This window comes from Salvelinus namaycush, chromosome 28 (assembly GCF_016432855.1).
Source record: "Salvelinus namaycush isolate Seneca chromosome 28, SaNama_1.0, whole genome shotgun sequence".
Taxonomy (NCBI): domain Eukaryota; kingdom Metazoa; phylum Chordata; class Actinopteri; order Salmoniformes; family Salmonidae; genus Salvelinus; species Salvelinus namaycush.
This window is the reverse complement of record NC_052334.1, coordinates 25,404,279-25,424,438: the sequence shown is the minus strand read 5'-3', so window position 1 is coordinate 25,424,438 and position 20,160 is coordinate 25,404,279. Positions and strand designations below refer to the sequence as shown.

The 20,160-nt window shown below is 44.3% G+C and overlaps 1 protein-coding gene across 1 annotated transcript in view; it reads left to right on the top strand.

Moving 5' to 3' along the window:
* The window catches only part of LOC120023407 (echinoderm microtubule-associated protein-like 5), a 60,761-nt gene extending 40,601 nt beyond the window's left edge, over nt 1–20,160 (top strand). The window contains exons 8-44 of the mRNA XM_038967422.1: nt 855–992; nt 1,208–1,464; nt 1,808–2,020; nt 2,116–2,283; nt 2,932–3,038; nt 3,183–3,301; nt 3,441–3,627; nt 3,891–3,996; nt 4,416–4,509; nt 6,211–6,311; nt 6,413–6,606; nt 6,882–6,993; nt 7,193–7,320; nt 8,153–8,294; nt 8,417–8,569; nt 9,092–9,223; nt 9,483–9,571; nt 9,938–10,114; nt 10,577–10,778; nt 10,951–11,077; nt 11,459–11,473; nt 11,962–11,970; nt 12,173–12,251; nt 12,602–12,731; nt 12,944–13,042; nt 13,475–13,495; nt 14,372–14,545; nt 14,676–14,884; nt 15,318–15,475; nt 15,672–15,786; nt 15,902–16,090; nt 16,243–16,415; nt 16,551–16,713; nt 16,822–16,925; nt 17,569–17,722; nt 18,250–18,350; nt 18,561–20,160. Coding sequence (XP_038823350.1) covers nt 855–992; nt 1,208–1,464; nt 1,808–2,020; nt 2,116–2,283; nt 2,932–3,038; nt 3,183–3,301; nt 3,441–3,627; nt 3,891–3,996; nt 4,416–4,509; nt 6,211–6,311; nt 6,413–6,606; nt 6,882–6,993; nt 7,193–7,320; nt 8,153–8,294; nt 8,417–8,569; nt 9,092–9,223; nt 9,483–9,571; nt 9,938–10,114; nt 10,577–10,778; nt 10,951–11,077; nt 11,459–11,473; nt 11,962–11,970; nt 12,173–12,251; nt 12,602–12,731; nt 12,944–13,042; nt 13,475–13,495; nt 14,372–14,545; nt 14,676–14,884; nt 15,318–15,475; nt 15,672–15,786; nt 15,902–16,090; nt 16,243–16,415; nt 16,551–16,713; nt 16,822–16,925; nt 17,569–17,722; nt 18,250–18,350; nt 18,561–18,597 — 4,876 coding nt within the window. The 3' untranslated portion in view covers nt 18,598–20,160. The remainder of the gene's footprint in view (nt 1–854; nt 993–1,207; nt 1,465–1,807; nt 2,021–2,115; nt 2,284–2,931; nt 3,039–3,182; nt 3,302–3,440; nt 3,628–3,890; nt 3,997–4,415; nt 4,510–6,210; nt 6,312–6,412; nt 6,607–6,881; nt 6,994–7,192; nt 7,321–8,152; nt 8,295–8,416; nt 8,570–9,091; nt 9,224–9,482; nt 9,572–9,937; nt 10,115–10,576; nt 10,779–10,950; nt 11,078–11,458; nt 11,474–11,961; nt 11,971–12,172; nt 12,252–12,601; nt 12,732–12,943; nt 13,043–13,474; nt 13,496–14,371; nt 14,546–14,675; nt 14,885–15,317; nt 15,476–15,671; nt 15,787–15,901; nt 16,091–16,242; nt 16,416–16,550; nt 16,714–16,821; nt 16,926–17,568; nt 17,723–18,249; nt 18,351–18,560) is intronic.

The following is a 20,160-nucleotide window of genomic DNA, read 5'->3' as shown; positions in this document are numbered from 1 at the left end:
CTCTGTCTCTTTCTCTGTCTCTTTCTCTGTCTCTTTCTCTGTCTCTGTCTCTCCCTCTGTCTCTTTCTCTGTCTCTCCCTCGGTCTCTCCCTCTGTTTCTGTCTCTCCCTCTGTCTCTCCCTCTGTCTCTCCCTCGGTCTCTCCCTCGGTCTCTCCCTCGGTCTCTCCCTCGGTCTCTCCCTCGGTCTCTCCCTCTGTTTCTGTCTCTCCCTCGGTCTCTCCCTCTGTTTCTGTCTCTCCCTCTGTCTCTGTCTCTCCCTCTGTTTCTGTCTCTCCCTCTGTTTCTGTCTCTCCCTCTGTTTCTGTCTCTCCCTCTGTCTCTCCCTCTGTCTCTCCCTCTGTCTCTCCCTCTGTCTCTTTCTCTGTCTCTCCCTCGGTCTCTCCCTCGGTCTCTCCCTCGGTCTCTGTCTCTTTCTCTGTCTCTCCCTCGGTCTCTCCCTCTGTTTCTGTCTCTCCCTCTGTCTCTCCCTCTGTCTCTCCCTCTGTCTCTCCCTCTGTCTCTCCCTCGGTCTCTCCCTCGGTCTCTCCCTCGGTCTCTCCCTCGGTCTCTCCCTCTGTTTCTGTCTCTCCCTCTGTCTCTCCCTCTGTCTCTCCCTCTGTCTCTTTCTCTGTCTCTCCCTCGGTCTCTGTCTCGGTCTCTGTCTCTCCCTCTGTCTCTTTCTCTGTCTCTCCCTCTGTCTCTCCCTCTGTTTCGGTCTCTCCCTCGGTCTCTGTCTCTCCCTCGGTCTCTGTCTCTCCCTCTGTCTCTCCCTCTCCCTCTGTCTCTCCCTCTGTCTCTCCCTCTGTCTCTCCCTCTGTCTCTCCCTCTGTCTCTCCCTCTGTATCTTTCTCTGTCTCTCCCTCTGTCTCTGTAGAATATGGAGCCTTATAGATCATGCGCTGATAGCTCGCTGTAATATGGAGGAACCTATCCGCTGTGCAGCTGTGAGCACGGACGGCATTCACCTGGCGCTGGGCATGAAGGACGGCTCCTTCACCGTCCTACGGGTCAGGTGAGTACAGGGCAGAGGTCAAAGGGCACATCTGATTCTTTCTGATTAGCTTGGTATGAACTTCATGTTAACTTCCTTTTTTTGCAATTTCATTACTGATGAACAATATGACAAGTTAGTGGATGCTTGGATACTCAATTTGATTAGAGAATGGTTGTTTCTTATTTAAAGAATATAGTGAATGACCTTTCCAGTAACGTCCTCCCTCTCCACAGAGACATGACAGAGGTGGTCCACATCAAAGACAGGAAGGAGGCCATCCATGAGCTGAAGTACTCTCCTGATGGAGCTCACCTGGCCGTGGGCTCCAATGATAACTCTGTGGACATCTACGGCGTGGTGCAGAGGTATAAGAAGGTGGGAGAGTGCATCGGCTCCACTAGCTTCATCACACACATGGACTGGTCCACAGACAGCAAGTATCTGCAGACCAATGACGGCAACGGAAAGAGGCTCTTCTACAGGATGCCAAGTAAGTCTGACGATTAGACGTCTCGGCATGTAGATAAAGGACACTGTGAAGAGCCTTCACCAACTTCATGTAAAAATGTTAAGCTGCTATTGTGTAAACTACTGTATATCTACTTGAAAATACATTTCAATCCCCTCCCCCTTCTAATATGAATGTATTAAGACGATTATGATGTTTATTCTTTTTAGTTTGGTCATTGTCCATAATTGACGGTTACACAATTATACGACAATTGTGTCAGCCCTACATATGGCCATGAGACAACATTGTCATGATGACTAATGTGCTGCTCATTTGATGCTTTAGTTGCACGTGATGGAGATAATACTGTCTTTCTACACAGGTGGTAAAGAGGTCACCAACAGGGAAGAGCTGAAGCTGGTGCAGTGGTCCTCGTGGACGTGTGTGTTGGGCCCCGAGGTCAACGGAATATGGCCCAAATACTCCGAGATCAATGACATCAACTCTGTTGACGCCAACTTTAATAATCAAGTTTTAGTAACCGCAGATGATTATGGATTAGTGAAGCTATTACGGTACCCGTGTGTAAGAAAAGGTAAGGATTTCCATTGGTTTCTCTATTCATTGATGTGATGTTGTCAGTTCATGCATTCACAAATTAACCTAGAACTACTCTTCTCTCTATCCCAGGTGCAAAGTTTAAAAAGTATTTAGGTCACTCTGCCCATATAACCAATGCCAGGTGGTCACATGACTACCAGTGGGTGATAACCATTGGTGGTGCTGACCACTCAGTTTTCCAGTGGAAGTTTGTCACAGACAGAAAGTCGAAAGAAGCTCTTCACATAGCACCTCAAGGTACATCGCTGTCCCGTTTCTATTCCATAACATCACTCCTGCTCAATGTGAATATGACTCTGAAGTGCAGAGAAGTCTGTGACCCTTCCCCTTGAATGATGTTCCTTATCCCAGCTAAAAGCTTTCTACATCAACTCATAGAAGAGCACTTTTGTGTTTGTGTACAGCTCCTACAACCTTGTCCTCGTTTGTAAGTAATGTTTCTCAACTAAATGGTCTCAGACAGAGCTGCGCTGCGCTTTGTGAAATGAAACCACATACTAACTGCCTTTCCATTTAATTTTCCTAATGGACCAGCGAGTACCGGCCTAGCAGTGCCAGGGCTACTCACTGCCTGGTCTTGGCACAGCCAACCGACTTTCTCTGCATCAGCATTTTTATGTCTCAGTCTGCTTAATAGGGCTGTGGAACGGGGCAAGCAGTCCACCACTTAAGACTTTTAAAAGGCTTGCTTGATGAATATGAGATGTCATCTTCACCCAGCAAAATAATTGTTCTGTGATCCACTTTGGTGTTGGCTAAAATGGTACTCAATACTGGTTGTCTGCTAGTTATGGATTAGTGTGTTTAACCCTATTCAACAGACTGATGTGGGAGCAGCTGGGTTTTAGAATAGATATGATGTAGTCTTCTTCTTCTCTCCCGCAGAGACGTTGGGCGACTCCAACAGTGAGGAGTCGGACTCGGACCAGTCGGACGTGCCTGAGATGGACTCAGAGATCGAGCAGGAGACACACCTCACATATCGGCGGCAGGTTAGTGACACAACACCTGCTCTCCTCTCAGATGGCTTTTCCTTTGAATATGACACATTTATAAACATTGCATATGAAAAACAATTGATATTACATTGAGTAAAAACCTTAACAGATTCCTCATATTGTATTTCCATTTTCCAGGTTTACAAAGAAGATCTAGCTCAGCTCAAAGAGCAGTCCAAGGAGAAGCACCGTGCAGTGGCCATAAAGAAGAGGGAGAGAGCACCAGGGAGCGGGTTGAAGCTACACTTCATCCACGGGTTAGGACACCTCATACCATCATCCATGGCAGCACCACATACCATCAAACATCACACAAACAAGAGATAGATTGTGACTGATATTAATCATTCATTATTATTGATCTCAATAATTGCTCCCTGTGTTGTTGTGCTCCAGCTACAGAGGCTACGACTGCAGGAACAACCTGTTCTACACCCAGACAGGGGAGATAGTGTACCACGTGGCGGCCGTGGGGGTGGTGTACAACCGACAGCAGAACACCCAGCGCTTCTACATGGGCCATGATGACGACATTCTGTGCCTGGCCATCCACCCCCTCAAGGACTATGTAGCAACAGGCCAGGTAGGTAGCACTGCTAACAATGAACTATTCAGAGACAGGGATAGAGTAGCAACCCCTCTCAGGGCCTAAGGGTAGAGAGGCTGACCTCTGAGGATGCCTTTGGGAGCTGGAGGCTCATATGCTTATGGTGCAAAGTAACCAAAGATGATTTCCTACTGCCAAGACTGTGCTAAAACTATTGAATTGTCATGAATGGGTGTTGAAGTTGCTGTGGATGAGTGGAAGCATTATGTGGAAGCTAATTGTTTCTTCTGTCTGTCCAGGTAGGGCGAGATTCTTCCATTCACATATGGGATACAGAGATTATGAAACCCATGTCTGTGTTGAAAGGATTCCACCAACTCGGAGTGTGTGCCTTGGACTTCTCAGGTAATACCCCAGAGTTGTTTACAGCTGCTTTCCATACACTCTCCAGATAATGTAACACATTGAACACAACAACGACCAATTCTTGCTTTAATCTAACCTGACATTCTCAGTCAGCCATGAAGAAAAATAACTCTTCCTTCACACAGGAGGGGCGAGTTAAAATCTGTGCCAATTTAAGAGCATCGCTCTGAACAAACATGTTACAGAGATAGTGTACTCTGGCAGGCTGGCACATCAAGGAAAAGGCGCTCATCTCTCTCCCACTAATTGGCCACAGACAGAGGCATAGCTGCCATTACATGCCATGGATCATACCAGGGAGCAGACTAGTTTACTGTTCCTCACAAAACAAGAGTAAATAAGAAGCCTCCTTGTGAATTTTGTATTGAATTAAGTTGTGTTTTGTTGTTCTTACTCAGCGGATGGCAAGCGGTTGGCCTCGGTGGGGCTGGATGACAACCACACCATTGTCCTTTGGGACTGGAGGAAGGGGGAGAAGCTCTCAGCCATCAGGTTGGTACAGTACAGTAGCTGTTATGGCATCTCAGATGAGCCATTCAGATCTCAGCAGCCGTCTCCTTGATAGGCAGAGACTAGAGAGGTCAAAGGTCAAGATACGTCCTAGGGGTTGACATGCTTTAGGAACACTGCACTCTTACTGATGAAAAACAAGAACAGAGAATGTTTTCTATTTTCTCTGTGAGTTAGCTCGTGTTATACATGTTGATCTCATACTACTAGTTTTGGTGCAGATTCAGTTTGGTTGTATTCATGGAAATGTGCGATCTTTGTCCACAGGCTATAACCCGGTCAGTAGTCCCTGCAGGATAAATTAGTCATCCAGCCCCACTGATTCACAGATACGTGTCCAGTCATGCAATGTCGAGCATCTCAAACATCCCCTGGCCATTGTACAGTACAGGCTCCAGAGCTGAGAGAATAACAACAAGTACATCAATGCTCTCGATCTAAACCTTCCCTTTAATTCTCTAGACAACTTGAGCACCTCCACTTTAAATGTTTACATTTATATAGAAGGGTTCACTGGTTGATTGATAAAGAGAGGAGGGAGGGGAACCACCCTGCAGACTCTTAAAGCTGTTCCTTTCTGAATAGAGAACACTTGGCCCTGCCAACTCACAGCTGAATGATTAAAGTGTATGTCTGGTGCAGATCTCCTGCCCATCCATCTTAACCTGAATCCATCTTAACCTGGATCCATCTTAACCTGGATTCATCTTAACCTGGATCCATCTTAACCTGGATCCATCTTAACCTGGATCCATCTTAACCTGGATCCATCTTAACCTGGATCCATCTTAACCTGGATCCATCTTAACCTGGATCCATTTTACCTGGGTTCAGACTGCATTCACTGTGGGCGCTAATTTCAAATTGAAAGTGCCCGTTTAGAAATAGACAATTATGTAAAATCGAAATGGCAATTCAAATGAGCAAATATCCAATATCCAGGACTTCAAAATAGTAATCTACCATCTATATGGACACCCCCATTTCTCTCAGTCTTTGCTGATCTTGTTCCACTATGGCTTTGCACTTGATATTCATAGCGATAATATAGTCTATTGGAATTCCATCAGGCTTGTTAGAGCAGTGGAGGACTGCTCCTCTTCCTGCCTGCGTGCCGTAGCTGTTGTGTACTGTGCTCCCGTGGCAGCTCAGACAGCTTGGAGCTGCACTAATCTACTTTGCAGGCCCTGGTGGGCAGTGCAGTGAGGCGGACAGAGGGAAATGGGGCCTGACAGAGCCTGCCTTGTGCACTGCACTGCCTAGTCCTCAGCTGGGAGAGGAGCATGGTGAGGGGAAGAGATAGAGTAGAGGGAGGAAAAAGAGAGAAGGGGAGGAAGAGAGAGGGATGTAAGTGAGTGAGAAGGCTTGAAAGGGATCAAGAGATGAAGTAGGTGTCAGTACAGCTCTGGCCTCAGTGAGTGCCATGTAGTGATGCAGCAGCTCAAAGGCCAGTGATTAGGGAGCCATCCCAGAGTGCACTACGCTCCATTGGATCAGACAGGAAAGGCCACTGATCCTTATTGTTCATATGTGAAGTGATCAAGAGCCCTTAGGGAGGGTGGCAGCCACGCTATGCAGATGCACTGTATACTAACTGTCTTCTAAGTGTATTCCTCTTCCTTTTCAGATCCATAGTATTTTTGTGTGAATGGAATTAATGCAATGTTTGTAATAATTTTTCAGGGGAAGCAAGGATAAGATTTTCGTCATCAAAGTGAATCCATACTGTCCTGACAAGCTCATCACAGCAGGAATAAAGCATATGAAGTTCTGGCATAAAACAGGTAAGAGACCCCAAAGTCAGACAAGAGAGTTGACTCAGCAGTGTCTCAAGGAACGGTGTGATGTGTTGTTATGGGAGTTACTGACACAACCTTTCTTTCAGGTGGTGGTCTGATCGGGCGTAAGGGCAACATGGGGAAGACCGAGACGATGATGTGTGCTGTGTATGGCTGGACAGAGGAGATGGTGTTCTCGGGGACGTGCACAGGAGACATCTGTATCTGGAGAGACATGTTCCTGGTGAAGACAGTCAAAGCCCATGATGGCCCAGTCTTCAGTATGCACGCCCTGGAGAAGGTACTGGAAGGGAAGGGGTTAACACACTGGTCATTTGAAATGTCAAATAGAGACGTCTCTCTCTGTTTCTATCTCTATCTTTCTTCCTCTCTCGCTATCTCTGTTTCTCTCTTTGTTTGTGCCATTACAATTCTGATGGTGTAGTATTGTCAATGAAGAGAGTACTAGGATTGTATTATTTCAGTTGTCAGTTTTATACAAAGATGCTATGTGAGTGATTAAAGAAGATTAGAATCTCTCTATCTCCTGTTCTCTCGTGATGTCCCACTCTGTAGGGATTTGTGACCGGAGGGAAGGACGGCATAGTGGCTCTGTGGGACAACACCTTTGAGAGATGCCTCAAGACGTACGCCATCAAGAGAGCAGTCCTCGCTCCAGGCTCCAAAGGTAAAAAGATCACCTTTCTCTCATACCGCCGCCGTGGAGCCAATCACATTACATACTGGGCTCATAGCTCCAATGCCAATGGAATCATTCAGTGGAAATCCATTTAAACACTCAATCCATTTAGCGTTAATGAAGATTGCTTCCTCTGCCCCTGGTTAAAGTGAAGGTCTTTGACGTTATCCTATAATTCACTCTATAGGGTTGCTGTTGGAGGACAACCCTTCCATACGTGCCATATCTCTTGGTCATGGTTATATACTGGTGGGGACAAAAAATGGCGAGATTCTGGAGGTGGATAAGAGTGGACCTATTACCTTGCTGGTCCAGGTGAGCGAGCGGTTACACAGAGTTACATACAATTATAAAGTCAACTGTCTGTCACAAATGCCACAATGACCAGCACACATGACATGCTCCAGCTGTAACTCCGGCAAGCAGGGATGTGTCACCCAGGTTTTTGCAGTTTGGTTATGTGGGAGCCAATGAGATGTCAGTAATGAAGGGGTCAGCTGGGGGCACATTATTTTGGGGTTTAAAGCCTGCAAATGTACTAACAGACTGGCAGTGAGGGGAACTGTCCCATCACTTTGGAAACCATTGTAAAACTACTGTACACTACAGTTGAAGGCATTCAGTTGTACAACTGACTAGGTATCCCCACTTCCCTTTCCCTTTACCTGGAATAATGTTGCAGAAAAAGTTAGGCAACTGTTTATAAGACAGTTTTGCACTGCAGACTTTTAATTTTGTAAATTAATTTTACAAAGATAAGTGCTTCTACTATCTCCCCAGGCCTCCTTTGACCCATAGGAAACCCAGAACTAATGTTATTGATTTCTTTTGTTAAATGCTCTCGAGCAAATGAGCAATTTCTTATGGGTGAAGCCAAGCAACAGAAGCTATGGCTCCTCGGCTCCTCTATTGATTTTGATTATGCACTTAATAATTCTAACAATAAATCTGTGGATGTGTGCTTGCCAAATACAAGGCTGTGCTAGACGTGTATTTATTTAACTAAGTATATAAAATATTTTATGTAGGGGTCAGAAGATGGTTCACCCTATAAAATGTGGTTCCTTACTCCTTACTCTCTGACCTTGATTAGGTTGAACTGAGCTGCACTGAATTCAATGATATTGTCTATTTGATGGGTACACAGGGTCACATGGAGGGTGAGGTGTGGGGCCTGGCCACTCATCCTCATCTCCCTCTCTGTGCCACTGTCAGCGATGACAAAACCCTGCGTATATGGGACCTGTCCCCCAGCCACTGTATGCTGGCTGTACGCAAGCTCAAGAAAGGTGAGTCACTCAACCCTCAAAATAGAGAAGTCTATGCTACATTCATTCACCTCCTTCCTTTCTTTCTGTGGTGCATTCATACAGTTATTAGGTGCATTAGTACTAACTGACGTCCTCCATAGGGGGGCGCTGCTGCTGCTTCTCCCCTGAGGGCAAGGCCCTGGCGGTGGGCCTGAACGACGGCAGCTTCCTCATCGTCAATGCAGACACCCTGGAGGACCTAGTGTCCTTCCACCACCGCAAGGACATAATCTCAGACATACGCTTCTCACCAGGTCAGATGCTCGCCTCCGTCCATCTCTCCCTCTCTTCATCCCTCCCTCCCTATAAACCCCATCCAGATATTCTTCCCTGAGGAAAGAAAGACAGAGTGTAAAAGTTAACTTTCTTAAAAATAAATAAAAAATAAGCAGAGATGTGGCCAGGTATTCATATTTCCCCCTGCTGTGAGGAGAAGAGGTATTGCTGCAGGCTTGACCCAAATACACTACTGTATGTAACAAGGCCAGGCAGGGAGAGACGAAGTCTGTCTGAGTGGGAAGAGAGTAGTGGGGGAGGATAAAGTGAGAGCTAGAAACTAAACTCTCGATCCAGTTTCCCAACACATCACCGATAGTAACATAAAAGGGTTCGAAGATAGTTGTTTTTGTTATAAAGAATTGTGACCACGTACTGTAGATATGGAGTCAGAGTTTATTTTATTTGTGTTGTTGTCTTGGCTGCTGATCAGAAGGTCTGTCAGTCTTGTGAAACAGATGAGAAAACCCTTTTGAAACATGGCTGCTGTGTTTATTCAGGTGCAGGGAAGTACCTGGCGGTGGCGTCGGGTGACAGCTTTGTGGACATCTATAATGTGATGAGCAGCAAGAGGGTGGGGGTGTGCAAGGGGTCCCTAATCTACATCACCCATCTGGACTGGGACAAGAGAGGTAAACATGTTGGTTTAACCAGTACACTGATTGTGGCAGTGACCTTTGCAACTGACAGTGGACTTGTATTTCAGGCTATTCTTACTGTTTACTGTCTTACTCATTCACAATGTGTTGAAATCCATATTAAACCCCTGGGTAAATAAATAGTTGTTTTGTGTTATTCCAAGTATAAAACTGAATGATAATGCTACTATAAAGCACAAAAGTGTTTAATTTGTAATCCGATTCAATCTTAACTGTGTTCTCTCATTCACAGGAAAACTACTTCAAGTAAACACTGGTGCTAAAGAGCAGTTATTTTTCGAAGCTCCACGGGGGAAAAAGCAGACCATTCCTGCTACCGAGGTAAGCACAGCACAGACACTGCTGCCATGGCTCATGGCGTTGTGGTGGGTATAGCGGGGCTGGCCTACTTTCCCCCCCGGGATGTCACAGGACGGCGTGGGAAGGGCATTCAAGCATTAACACGGCCCACTTTTTACCAGCATCGTTCTTATTCTGGCAATTTAAATGGGATAGTGTTTTTAGGGCCTTATACTGTGTGACATTCAGACACCTTGTGAGACACAGAGAGTGGGGGGCACTAAGGATATAGGGGTTAGAGATGATAGATTCTGTCAGGCTGGTGCTGTGTCAAATCTCATAGGAACCACTGGTGTCCTCCACTCCTCCCTTCTCCCACTTCTCCTCGCTCCTACTCCTCTTCTTCAGGTGGAGAAGATAGACTGGAGCACATGGACCTGTGTGCTCGGGACGTCCTGTGAGGGGATCTGGCCTGTGGTCAGTGAGGTTACCGAGGTGACTGCTGCCTGCCTTAGCAACGACAGAAAGGTGCTAGCAACGGGTGATGATCTGGGATACGTCAAGCTATTCAGGTATCCTGTCAAGGTAAGACACTGTTAATAATATTTTATTATAATAAATATTATATTTTAATGTCCTCTTGCCCTTACTGGAATATAAACCCTCTTAAATATCTTAAATAATCACACAGCACCCAAGCCCCCCCCCCACCCTACCCCTCTAAAAAAGCATAAACATAAACACCCTTGCCTTTCGTGAACTAAGACTCGCACTTTACTTTTTCCTACTAGCACTGACTTTGTGGATAGTTACTTTATTGAAGAAAAATGTACTTACTATGACTGAGATACTTGTATGTGGTTGTCCCAGCTAGCTGTTTTAAGATGAATGCACTAACTGTAGGTCGCTCTGGATAAGAGCGTCTGCTAAATGACTCTTTTATTTAAATTTTAAATTGTAACATTTACACTAATGTAATGTTAATTCTATGCTAATGTTATTTGTTATTTTAATGTTATTTTAAGTTAATGCTACTTCTGCCCACAGGGAAAGTATGCAAAGTTCAAGCGCTATGTGGCCCATAGCACCCATGTGACTAACGTGCGTTGGACGCATGATGACGGTCTCCTGGTGACGGTCGGCGGGGGTGACACGTGCCTCATGATCTGGACCCACGAGGCAGAGGGGCACCGGGAGGCCAGACATTGTGACAGTGAAGAGTCGGACATCGAGAGCGAGGATGATGGGGGTGAGAAATACACCCCAAACTAAACCTGGGGCTTCAGTCTGAAGTCATCACAGAGTCACTATCTACTGATATATTTAGCCTCCCTCTAATATGTAATTCTATGTAGCCTCCCGTAGATGGTAAAAAGGCTGTGTTCTGATCTAGTATCTTGATATTTTCTGTCATTGGCCAGGTTATGACAGTGATGTGACGAGGGAGAATGAGATCAACTACACCATCAAGGCCTTATCCACCAACATGCGACCCATGACTGGGGTCAAACCCCACCTGCAGCTGAAGGAGCCGTCTGTGGACGAGAGGTAACAAACCACAGGACTGTGGAGAGATACACAAGGGATCAAATCTTTTTATTTTCTTTTTCTTTTGAGCTTTCTTTATTGGACACATGATGGACAAATCTTGAACAGTCAAAATACTTTGAGCTAATCAGTTTAAACTGAAACGAGATGTAGTGAAAGCACAGCCAATTGGGAACTCATAGTGAATGTATCAAAGTGAGACCAAACGGTCCACCAACTCAATTTGTGTAAATTCAAATTTACTCAATCACGTTTCTTTTTTGCCTTTACGTGAATTCATACTGCCCATTTGAGGATAACCTCACCTCTCTCTTCTTCTCTCTTCAATGTCTGTCCATCTGTCTCTGTCTGTCCTGCTCTCCTCTTTCATTCTACTTGAAGGCAGGGGGTAGTCAGGTAAGAGACTTTACACAAGACATCACCATTACTTTAGGGAAAAGTACCTCTTGCTAGGCACAATATACTTTAAACCCTGAGATACAGTATCTCAGTTTCAGATATCTCAAGTATCGATTGATAAAGGATGTTATATATATGTATTTCACAGAACCTATTGTCCAAATAAGCTGTACATAAGGTCTTTATTTGGGTTTTGGAAATGTTTTTGGTTTCCGGCTATAATAAAAAATCATGTCTGCTTCAGTCTATGGTTGGACAACCCATGCAGCATCTGTGGGTGCTGGTTAGTGGTTGTCATAGAGATCCTGAAGGTGCTGGTTGTTATGGATACTCCGTGGCGCTGAATATGGTGTATTTTATGTCCTCAGTGGCTGCAGTGTCCGTGTTGTGTTACGCTGCTGTGTCGGTGGGGCAGCTGTGAACGCTATGCTGTCAAAACCCCTGTTCTAATGTTCCCTTTCCCTTTGTTATTGCTGCCATGGAAGAGGGTCAAGGTAAGACACATCTCCTCTGGTCCATATTAAGTTCTGATTAAATATTTCAGACCCGAATTTCACTTGTTGAGCACTTACAGCTCAAGAAAGGTATTCTGGAAATACATGTTTCATGAATGTCTTGACTTGTATTTTGGATCTTTGACTTGAGAAAGATTGGTCGATGGGATCATACACAGCAGCTCCTCTTATTCTGTGTCAGACCTCCTGTAAGCAGGGCGCTGCCACAGCCTGAGAAGCTGCAGACCAACAACGTGGGCAAGAAGAAGAGGCCCATCGAGGTGAGACTGGTGTTACTTCAGGACAAATACACACATCCAAATAATGTTTTATGGATGTTGGCTATTGCAACCCACCTATTTCATCAAATGAGATCTTTACATTGGCGTTTGTCATTCAGCAAATGGGTTGGTCATTGTTTTGGTAATGCAATCCTTTAGAATCAAGTGTTCTTCTTTGTCCACTCCAGACCTCCTCTTCAGGGACCCTGATTTAATCATAATTTCATCTTGAGGAAGTACATGCTCCTGCTCTTCTGCCATTCCTGGCACTGACAAAAAAGAAAGTTGTCTCGCCCTCTGTAGCTATGGGGATTACCTTTGACCCTGGCCCTTTCATGACTCTCCCACAGGACCTGGTGCTGGATCTGGTTTTTGGTTACCGTGGCAATGACTGCCGCAACAACGTCCACTACCTGAATGAGGGGGCAGATATCATCTACCACACAGCTTCTGTTGGCATCGTCCTCAACCTAACCACAGGTGGGCGGGGTTAGAGTAAAGAAGGGATGGGCAGAGTTGTGTTCATCTGAACAGAGTTTTACAGTACTGTTGAATGAGTCTTAATGCTTTTCTTTGAGAACCTAAATATGTTCTTACGAGAACTGTCAATTCATATATATCGTTGTGTGTGTGTGTGTGTGTGTGTGTGTGTGTGTGTGTGTGTGTGTGTGTGTGTGTGTGCTTCCTTGCAGCCTGCCAAAGCTTCTATATAGAACATAGTGATGACATTCTGTGCCTGACTATCAATCAACACCCCAAATTCCCCAACGTGGTAGCAACTGGCCAAGTAGGTATGTTTGTGAGAGGTTTTTCCCTATGTGTTGTAACTGTGTGTTCTGCTGGGGGACTACTGTGCTCCCCTCTCTTATCTGTGCTCTGAAGCAGCTAACCTGTATAATCGCAATATTCACACGGTTGAATAAAATAATAATTGTCACGCATGCTCTGTGCCTCGCAATCCACAGAAACCTATCAAACACACTTGGTCTGTAAACAACTGTTATTTGTCTGGAACGAGAATCAAAAGCTGCATGTGGGAGCTCCTTGTACATTTCCCATGTACCTATTGGCTCTTAATGAGGAAAACTACTACAATACAGTATGCTGACAATAATCTTAGTAACACTTGGACTGTGTAAAATAGTGTCATAGAGTTGTAGTGGTGCCATTGATCTTAGTAGTATTTTTTAAAGATTTTTTCTCTATTTTTTTCTTCCTTACAGGTGATACTGGTGATATGTCAGGTAAGAACTTTGCCATTTCAATAGTTTTGGTTTGTTCCAGACAGCAGAGAATATTGTTCTGAGGGAGAGGGTTTCAATAAACTAAAGGGAAAATATGAAGATGTGTTTCTTATGGTAGATTGAGAATATCCTTATCTTCTTCATACAGAGCATGGTTTAATTGATTGACAGCTATCCAGATACCTTCTACTACAGGTATCCTCAACTAGATTCAGCCACGGGGCGATTTTCTTTTATTGAGCGGATGGTCAGGGAGCCGGAACATAATTACAAATCATTTGTAGACTGAAATTTGACGTCACGAATCCCAAACAGATATAATATTTGACAAAAACATGATCATTTCAAACCTTGCTTACATTTGTATATGATCACGTGTCTCTCTATTAAGCGTGGGAATACTTGCGAACAGATTAAAAAAATTCTAATAACTGGTGTTTTTACAGACTTTTATGTCCAACAGTGAACTTTTTTTCAAAATTATTGCTCAGAAAACTTGGGGGGGGCCAAATCAAACCGCAGCCAGTTGGGGAACCCTATTCTACTACATCCACAATGTATTATATTGATACACTTCCACCTAGTGGGTTAGATGGGAATGTCAAATGTGCACCTCACACAAACTTGCTTGCTTTGAAGTCTTTGCAGCTCTTGTTTGACCCCCACTTACATTAGTAGGCTACTTTATTCAAGGCACATTTTTACATGAATGCACCATTGATATTTAATATCCATGATCAACTATTTTTAATCAAAAAGTCACATAATCACATAATCATTTCATTTGTGGATTTAGTTTGGGCCAAAAGTTTCTGTCCTCTTCTCAGCCAGCATACATGAAGCTTGAATCTACAATTGTCTTGTTCCCTCCTTCAGCCACGTCGCCCTCCATTCACGTGTGGGACGCCATGAACAAGCAGACGCTGTCTGTCCTGCGCTGTTTCCACTCCCGGGGGGTCTGCTCGGTCAGCTTCAGTGCCACTGGGAAGCTGTTGCTCTCTGTGGGTCTGGACCCAGAACACACCATCACCATCTGGAAGTGGCAAGAAGGTAAACACCTCACACTAACTCAGTAGAGGCTATTCACCTCATCACGGTGCACCTGTTAGTGCCCAGCTGGAATTAATACAGGTAGATGTATCACCTACAGAGCTTGTTCTAATAAATCATTATTCTCAAGGTGCCAACGTGGCCAGTCGGTCAGGCCATATTCAGCGGATCTTTGTGGCGGAGTTCCGTCCAGACTCGGACACCCAGTTTGTGTCTGTGGGTGTCAAGCATGTGAGGTTCTGGACGCTGGCTGGCCGGGCTCTGCTCAGTAAGAAGGGCGTGATGAGTAACATAGAGGACGCCCGCATGCAGACCATGCTCTCTGTGGCATTTGGGGCTGTAAGTCCATTCCCCACTCTCTATTGCCATATGATACCCAATCGGACAATACAGTTACTGCATATGCAATTTCCCCTATGGAATATGTATAATCAGCGTTAATATTTGACATTTTGCTTATTGTTAAGACATACGATACTTATTTAATTTATTTCCTAATGACTTGAATTCGTGTTGAAAACATTTGAATATAACCTACCTTTCATTTCAAAGGCATGACAATGGTGTGTAGTATGACACCACATATGATAAATGTAGTAATAATTGCATGCACATAAAAGCCTATTGAATATACTTGGCTATGGTTAACAACAATAATACGAATAACAACTGATAACAATGTAATTGATTCTTGTACTGCTTGATTGTCTGTGCAATGATCCTCTGCTCTTTCAGATCACTAGATTAGTGCAGTTTTTGTTTTTTGTTTCAGAATAACTTGACATTTACAGGTACCATTAGTGGGGATGTGTGTGTGTGGAAGGAGCACATTCTAGTGAGAGTAGTGGCTAAGGCCCACACAGGGCCTGTATTCACCATGTACACCACACTAAGAGATGGCCTCATCGTTACAGGAGGAAAGGAAAGACCGTGAGTACTGTTCCTCTCCTCACTGTACCAGCTACCACTATTGTTAGCCCTCTGAACTCAATAAACTGATTTGGATTAATTCATCTCAGTCTGCTATTTAATAAGTTTTCTTACTCTCATTCCTAAATATGTTTTTGTAAGAAACCTGAATGGTTTACAGTAGTCACAACGGTGTTGTGTTTGGTGCTCCCTATAGGTCAAAGGAAGGAGGTGCTCTGAAGCTGTGGGACCAGGAGCTGAAGCGCTGCAGAGCCTTCCGCCTGGAGACGGGACAGATCATAGACTGTGTGCGCTCCGTATGCAGAGGAAAGGTAAGGCTCTCCACCATCCACTGGGAATGAATAATAGGGTAATGGGTCATGCTTTGGTTAAGGATCAAGTCCACATCTGGATTTTTCATCCACATTTCCCTTGTTTCTGTTGAAGGGTAAAATCCTTGTAGGAACGAGGAACGCTGAGATCATTGAGGTGGGGGAGAAGAACGCGGCATGCAACATCCTGGTGAACGGCCACATGGATGGACCGATCTGGGGTGTGGGCACCCATCCCACTCGGGATGTGTTCCTGTCTGCTGCAGAGGATGGCACTGTGAGGCTGTGGGACATCCCAGAGAAGGTCAGGAGCCTCTCAGTGTGTCCTGTTAGCTTTTTGATGGAATCTTTCTTATAGATGTATTGTACTTGATTCTACTCATGTGTTGTGAGTGAGGCACTATAAGAACCTTGTGTGTTGACTTTCTCTGTGTTGAATCTTTTTGGGGGTAACAGAAGATGCTGAACAAGGTGAACCTGGGCCACCCAGCACGTACGGTGGCCTACAGCCCTGAGGGGGACATGGTGGCCATCGGCATGAAGAACGGAGAGTTCATTATCCTGCTGGTCACCTCACTCAAGATCTGGGGCAAGAAAAGGGACCGCCGCTCCCCCATCCAAGATATCAGGTGGGGGGATCCCTATAAAGAAATCACTCAGTGCTTATTATGGGGGAAACCTGTCCCAAGTGTACTGAGTATTCTTCTCTGTGTTGGAACAAGTGTCAGAGGACACATTTTCAACTGAACATCTTTCTTCCTCAGGTTCAGTCCAGATTCACGCTACTTGGCAGTGGGCTCCAGTGAGAGTGCGGTTGACTTCTACGATCTAACGCTTGGACCACAACTCAACCGCATTAACTGCTGCAGGGACATCCCCAGCTTTGTCATGCAGATGGACTTCTCTGCAGACAGCTGCTATGTTCAGGTAGGCACAAGATCTGTGTATCTATGATTGTGCAAATGTGTACTAACTCTCCAATATGAAACTCTCACAATATTCAGACTGTATTATTATTTGCTATTACCCAAACAGATATCTACTGGTGCTTACAAGCGGCTGGTGTATGAGGTACCATCTGGGAAGCAGGCCACAGAGCAGGCAGTCATAGACAGGATAACCTGGGCCACATGGACAAGGTGAGTGTGTGTTATGTTAGGGCCATAGTAATCACACTACTGACGTGGCCATATGAAATAATCCATACTAAGGACACAGGAGTTACACCCTGGCCTTTTCTCATTTGGGCAAAAGTTTGTCCTCTCCTCTGTGACCTGGAAACCGATAATTGGTCAAGTGGTCAAAGAGAGTGCCAATTAGTTAGTAGGTTAACGGAAGAGTGTCCTCGCCTCCTCGTTAGCCACCTTTCATCGAGGACAGTCATGTGTATCCTACCTGAGTTCTTTGTGGAAGAGTTTTGATATCTGCCACACCCCGTTTAAAGCAGTTGTTTTCTCGAAGGAGAAAAACATGCAACATTTAAAAACGATATGCTACTTATCCTCACTTTGCATTTATTTTGGGATTCCTTCCCTGTAAACGTCATTTGCCTGTTGATGTGTGAGTAGAGAGTAGAGTCTCATTTAATACAAGCGCATTTTCGTCCATGTTCCTTCTCCTCGCCGCCTTTCCTCGATTACCTTTGACCTTTTTCATAAGGAGGCGAGAGAGGACTGAGGAAAGAGGACACAGTAGTTGAGTAAATTCAAAATTAAGAAAAGGCCCATCATGATCATTGGAGTTACTTCCTGTCTAACGTGTGATGTTTCACTGTCTGGTCAGTGTCCTGGGGGACGAGGTTGTGGGGATCTGGTCCCGTAACACTGACAAAGCAGACGTCACCTGTGCCTGTGTGTCCCACTCTGGCCTGAACATTGTCACAGGCGATGACTTTGGAATGGTAAAGCTGTTTGACTTTCCATGTCCAGAAAAGTTTGTAAGTATAATCTGTATTCTATGATGCTGATTTGTGTCTCTGTGTAAATAAAATATTGAATTCTGGTTGAATTGTACCTTATGAATCCAAGATGGCAGAAATGTATACATTTACAGTTATAGAATATATTTCTTTATTTACGTCACTTACAAAAATGTAATACTGCACATTTTTTATAACTGCTAATACTTGTTGAATGATTACTCATTAATTGTATTATGTTGTACAGTAGTCTACATTATTCACTTTGACTTAAATAAAATAGTAGCTTTCGACATTGATTTGAATGGAGTTATTTATTTTGCTGGTGAACTTCCACTATTGTGTTCCGGGCTTATGTTCGTGGTTTCAATGTGTACCATTCATGTGTCTGTGTGATGTTATTGTGCCTGTGGTTGACCAGGATGACATAATTACAGTGCCACCTAACCTACAGTATGCATCTATTCTAAATTCAGTCTAAATTTAGCTCAGCTACCGGTATTTTGGGGTAGCCATTTTGCTAACACACTTCTTGTTCCCTGCAGGCCAAACATAAACGCTTTCTGGGCCACTCGGCCCACTTGACTAATATTCGCTTCACAAGTGGGGATCGCTTCGTCATTAGTGCTGGCGGGGATGATAGAAGGTAGAACCCCCGTCTCTATTCGTATAATATTCCTCTGAAAGTCTCAATTTACAACATTGTCATTAGTAGTGTTTTTGGTTCATTGCAGCAATTAACAATTAAATAAACATTGTAATGGTGTATGAAATACTGTAGGTTAGTATTAGACTGCTGTCTAACTGTTACAGTAATAAGTGTGTTTTGCGTCTTCCTTTTCGGTGTCCTCTGCAGCCTGTTTGTCTGGAGGTGCGTCCATGCCCCACACTGAGATACATAACTGGAGTGACACATCATCCATCCACCACTGAACCCAGTCCAGGGGGCTGCATGGTCTTTTCCCAGCATGGCTATTCAGAGAGAAGAACCCGCTTCGCTGTGGGGCAAGCATGTCAAAACGGACAACGCACCTGGCAGCTAGTAAACATGACTCACTGCCTCAACACTAGGTGCAATCGTCTGCGTGAGCCTCATTTTCATAAGCCCTGAGGTAGAGGACATTGAGTCACTACCGTTGCAAAATATCCCTCCAAAACATCACATCACAGTTGTAAAACTTCCTTTCATATCACCTGCACATGGTTTTGATGGTCATTGTGGATTGGTGGAGTGTTTCTGTGTCAACGTTCTAAATTGCAGTTTTGCCAGTTAGTACGAGTAAATGTGACTGATGAAAATGCCATTTTTAAAGACTTGTAACAAACTACCTTAGCCTTAATCTACTTGAGTGACTGATGAGGTTTGGAGTGGTTTGATGTTTGTTTTATATCATTTCAGAGGGTTTTTTTGGACTAATTCTAGTTTGTTTTCTTATGTTTAAATTTTTTTTTTTACCAATGATTTAAACTCCTGTGGCCTTCCTCCTGAATGTAACATCCACAGTTACGATCTGGATGTGAGCATGCCAAAGCATACTATGCACTGTACACCCGACCTGGTCACTGTGTTACCCTAATGATTTGTGTATGTGACCGTGTTGTCCACTGGTTGAACCTCAAACCCCCAGCAGTGTGTGACCATGTTGTAGCGATCTTTTAGGTTGTGCTGTAACCCTTCATAACATGCCATGTGTGTGTATACTTGTTTGAGGCTTTGTGTATGTGTGCAATGGGAGTGTATGGCTTATCGAAAGACTATACCTGATTCCCTGTCCAACCAAATTCCTCAGAAAAGGAAAAAGGCTAAAAATGGATGTTTCAATGCACTGTTGCATATTTCCTTTCACCATTTTTCAGTGTGCTGCTATGTTACATTATTAAGAGCATACATATTGATATACAGTGCCTTCAGAAAGTATTCCTACCGCTTGACTTATTCCACATTTTGTTTCATTAATCTGAATTCAAAATTGATTAAATATATGTTTTTTCTCACCCATCTACACACAATAGCCCATAATGATGGTGAAAACATGTTTGTTTTGCATTGTATTGAAAATGTGATACAGAAATATCTAATTTACATAAGTATTCACACCCCTTTGCTATGACACTCCAAATTGAGCTCAGGTGCATCCAATTTCCTTTGATCATTCCTTTGAGCTGTCACTACAACTTGATTGGATTCCACCTGTGGCCAATTCCATTGTTTGGACCTGATTTGGAAAGAAACACATGTCTACATAAGGTCCCATAGTTGACAGAGCATGTCACAGCAGAAACTACCATGAAGTTCAAGGAACTGCCCGTAGAGCGCAGAGATAGAATTGTGATGAGGCATATAACTGGGAAAGGATATAAAACCATTTCTAGGGTGTTGAAAGTTTCCAAGAGCGCAGTGGTCTCCATCATTGGGAAATAAAAAAAATATGGAACTACCCAGACTATGCTTAGAG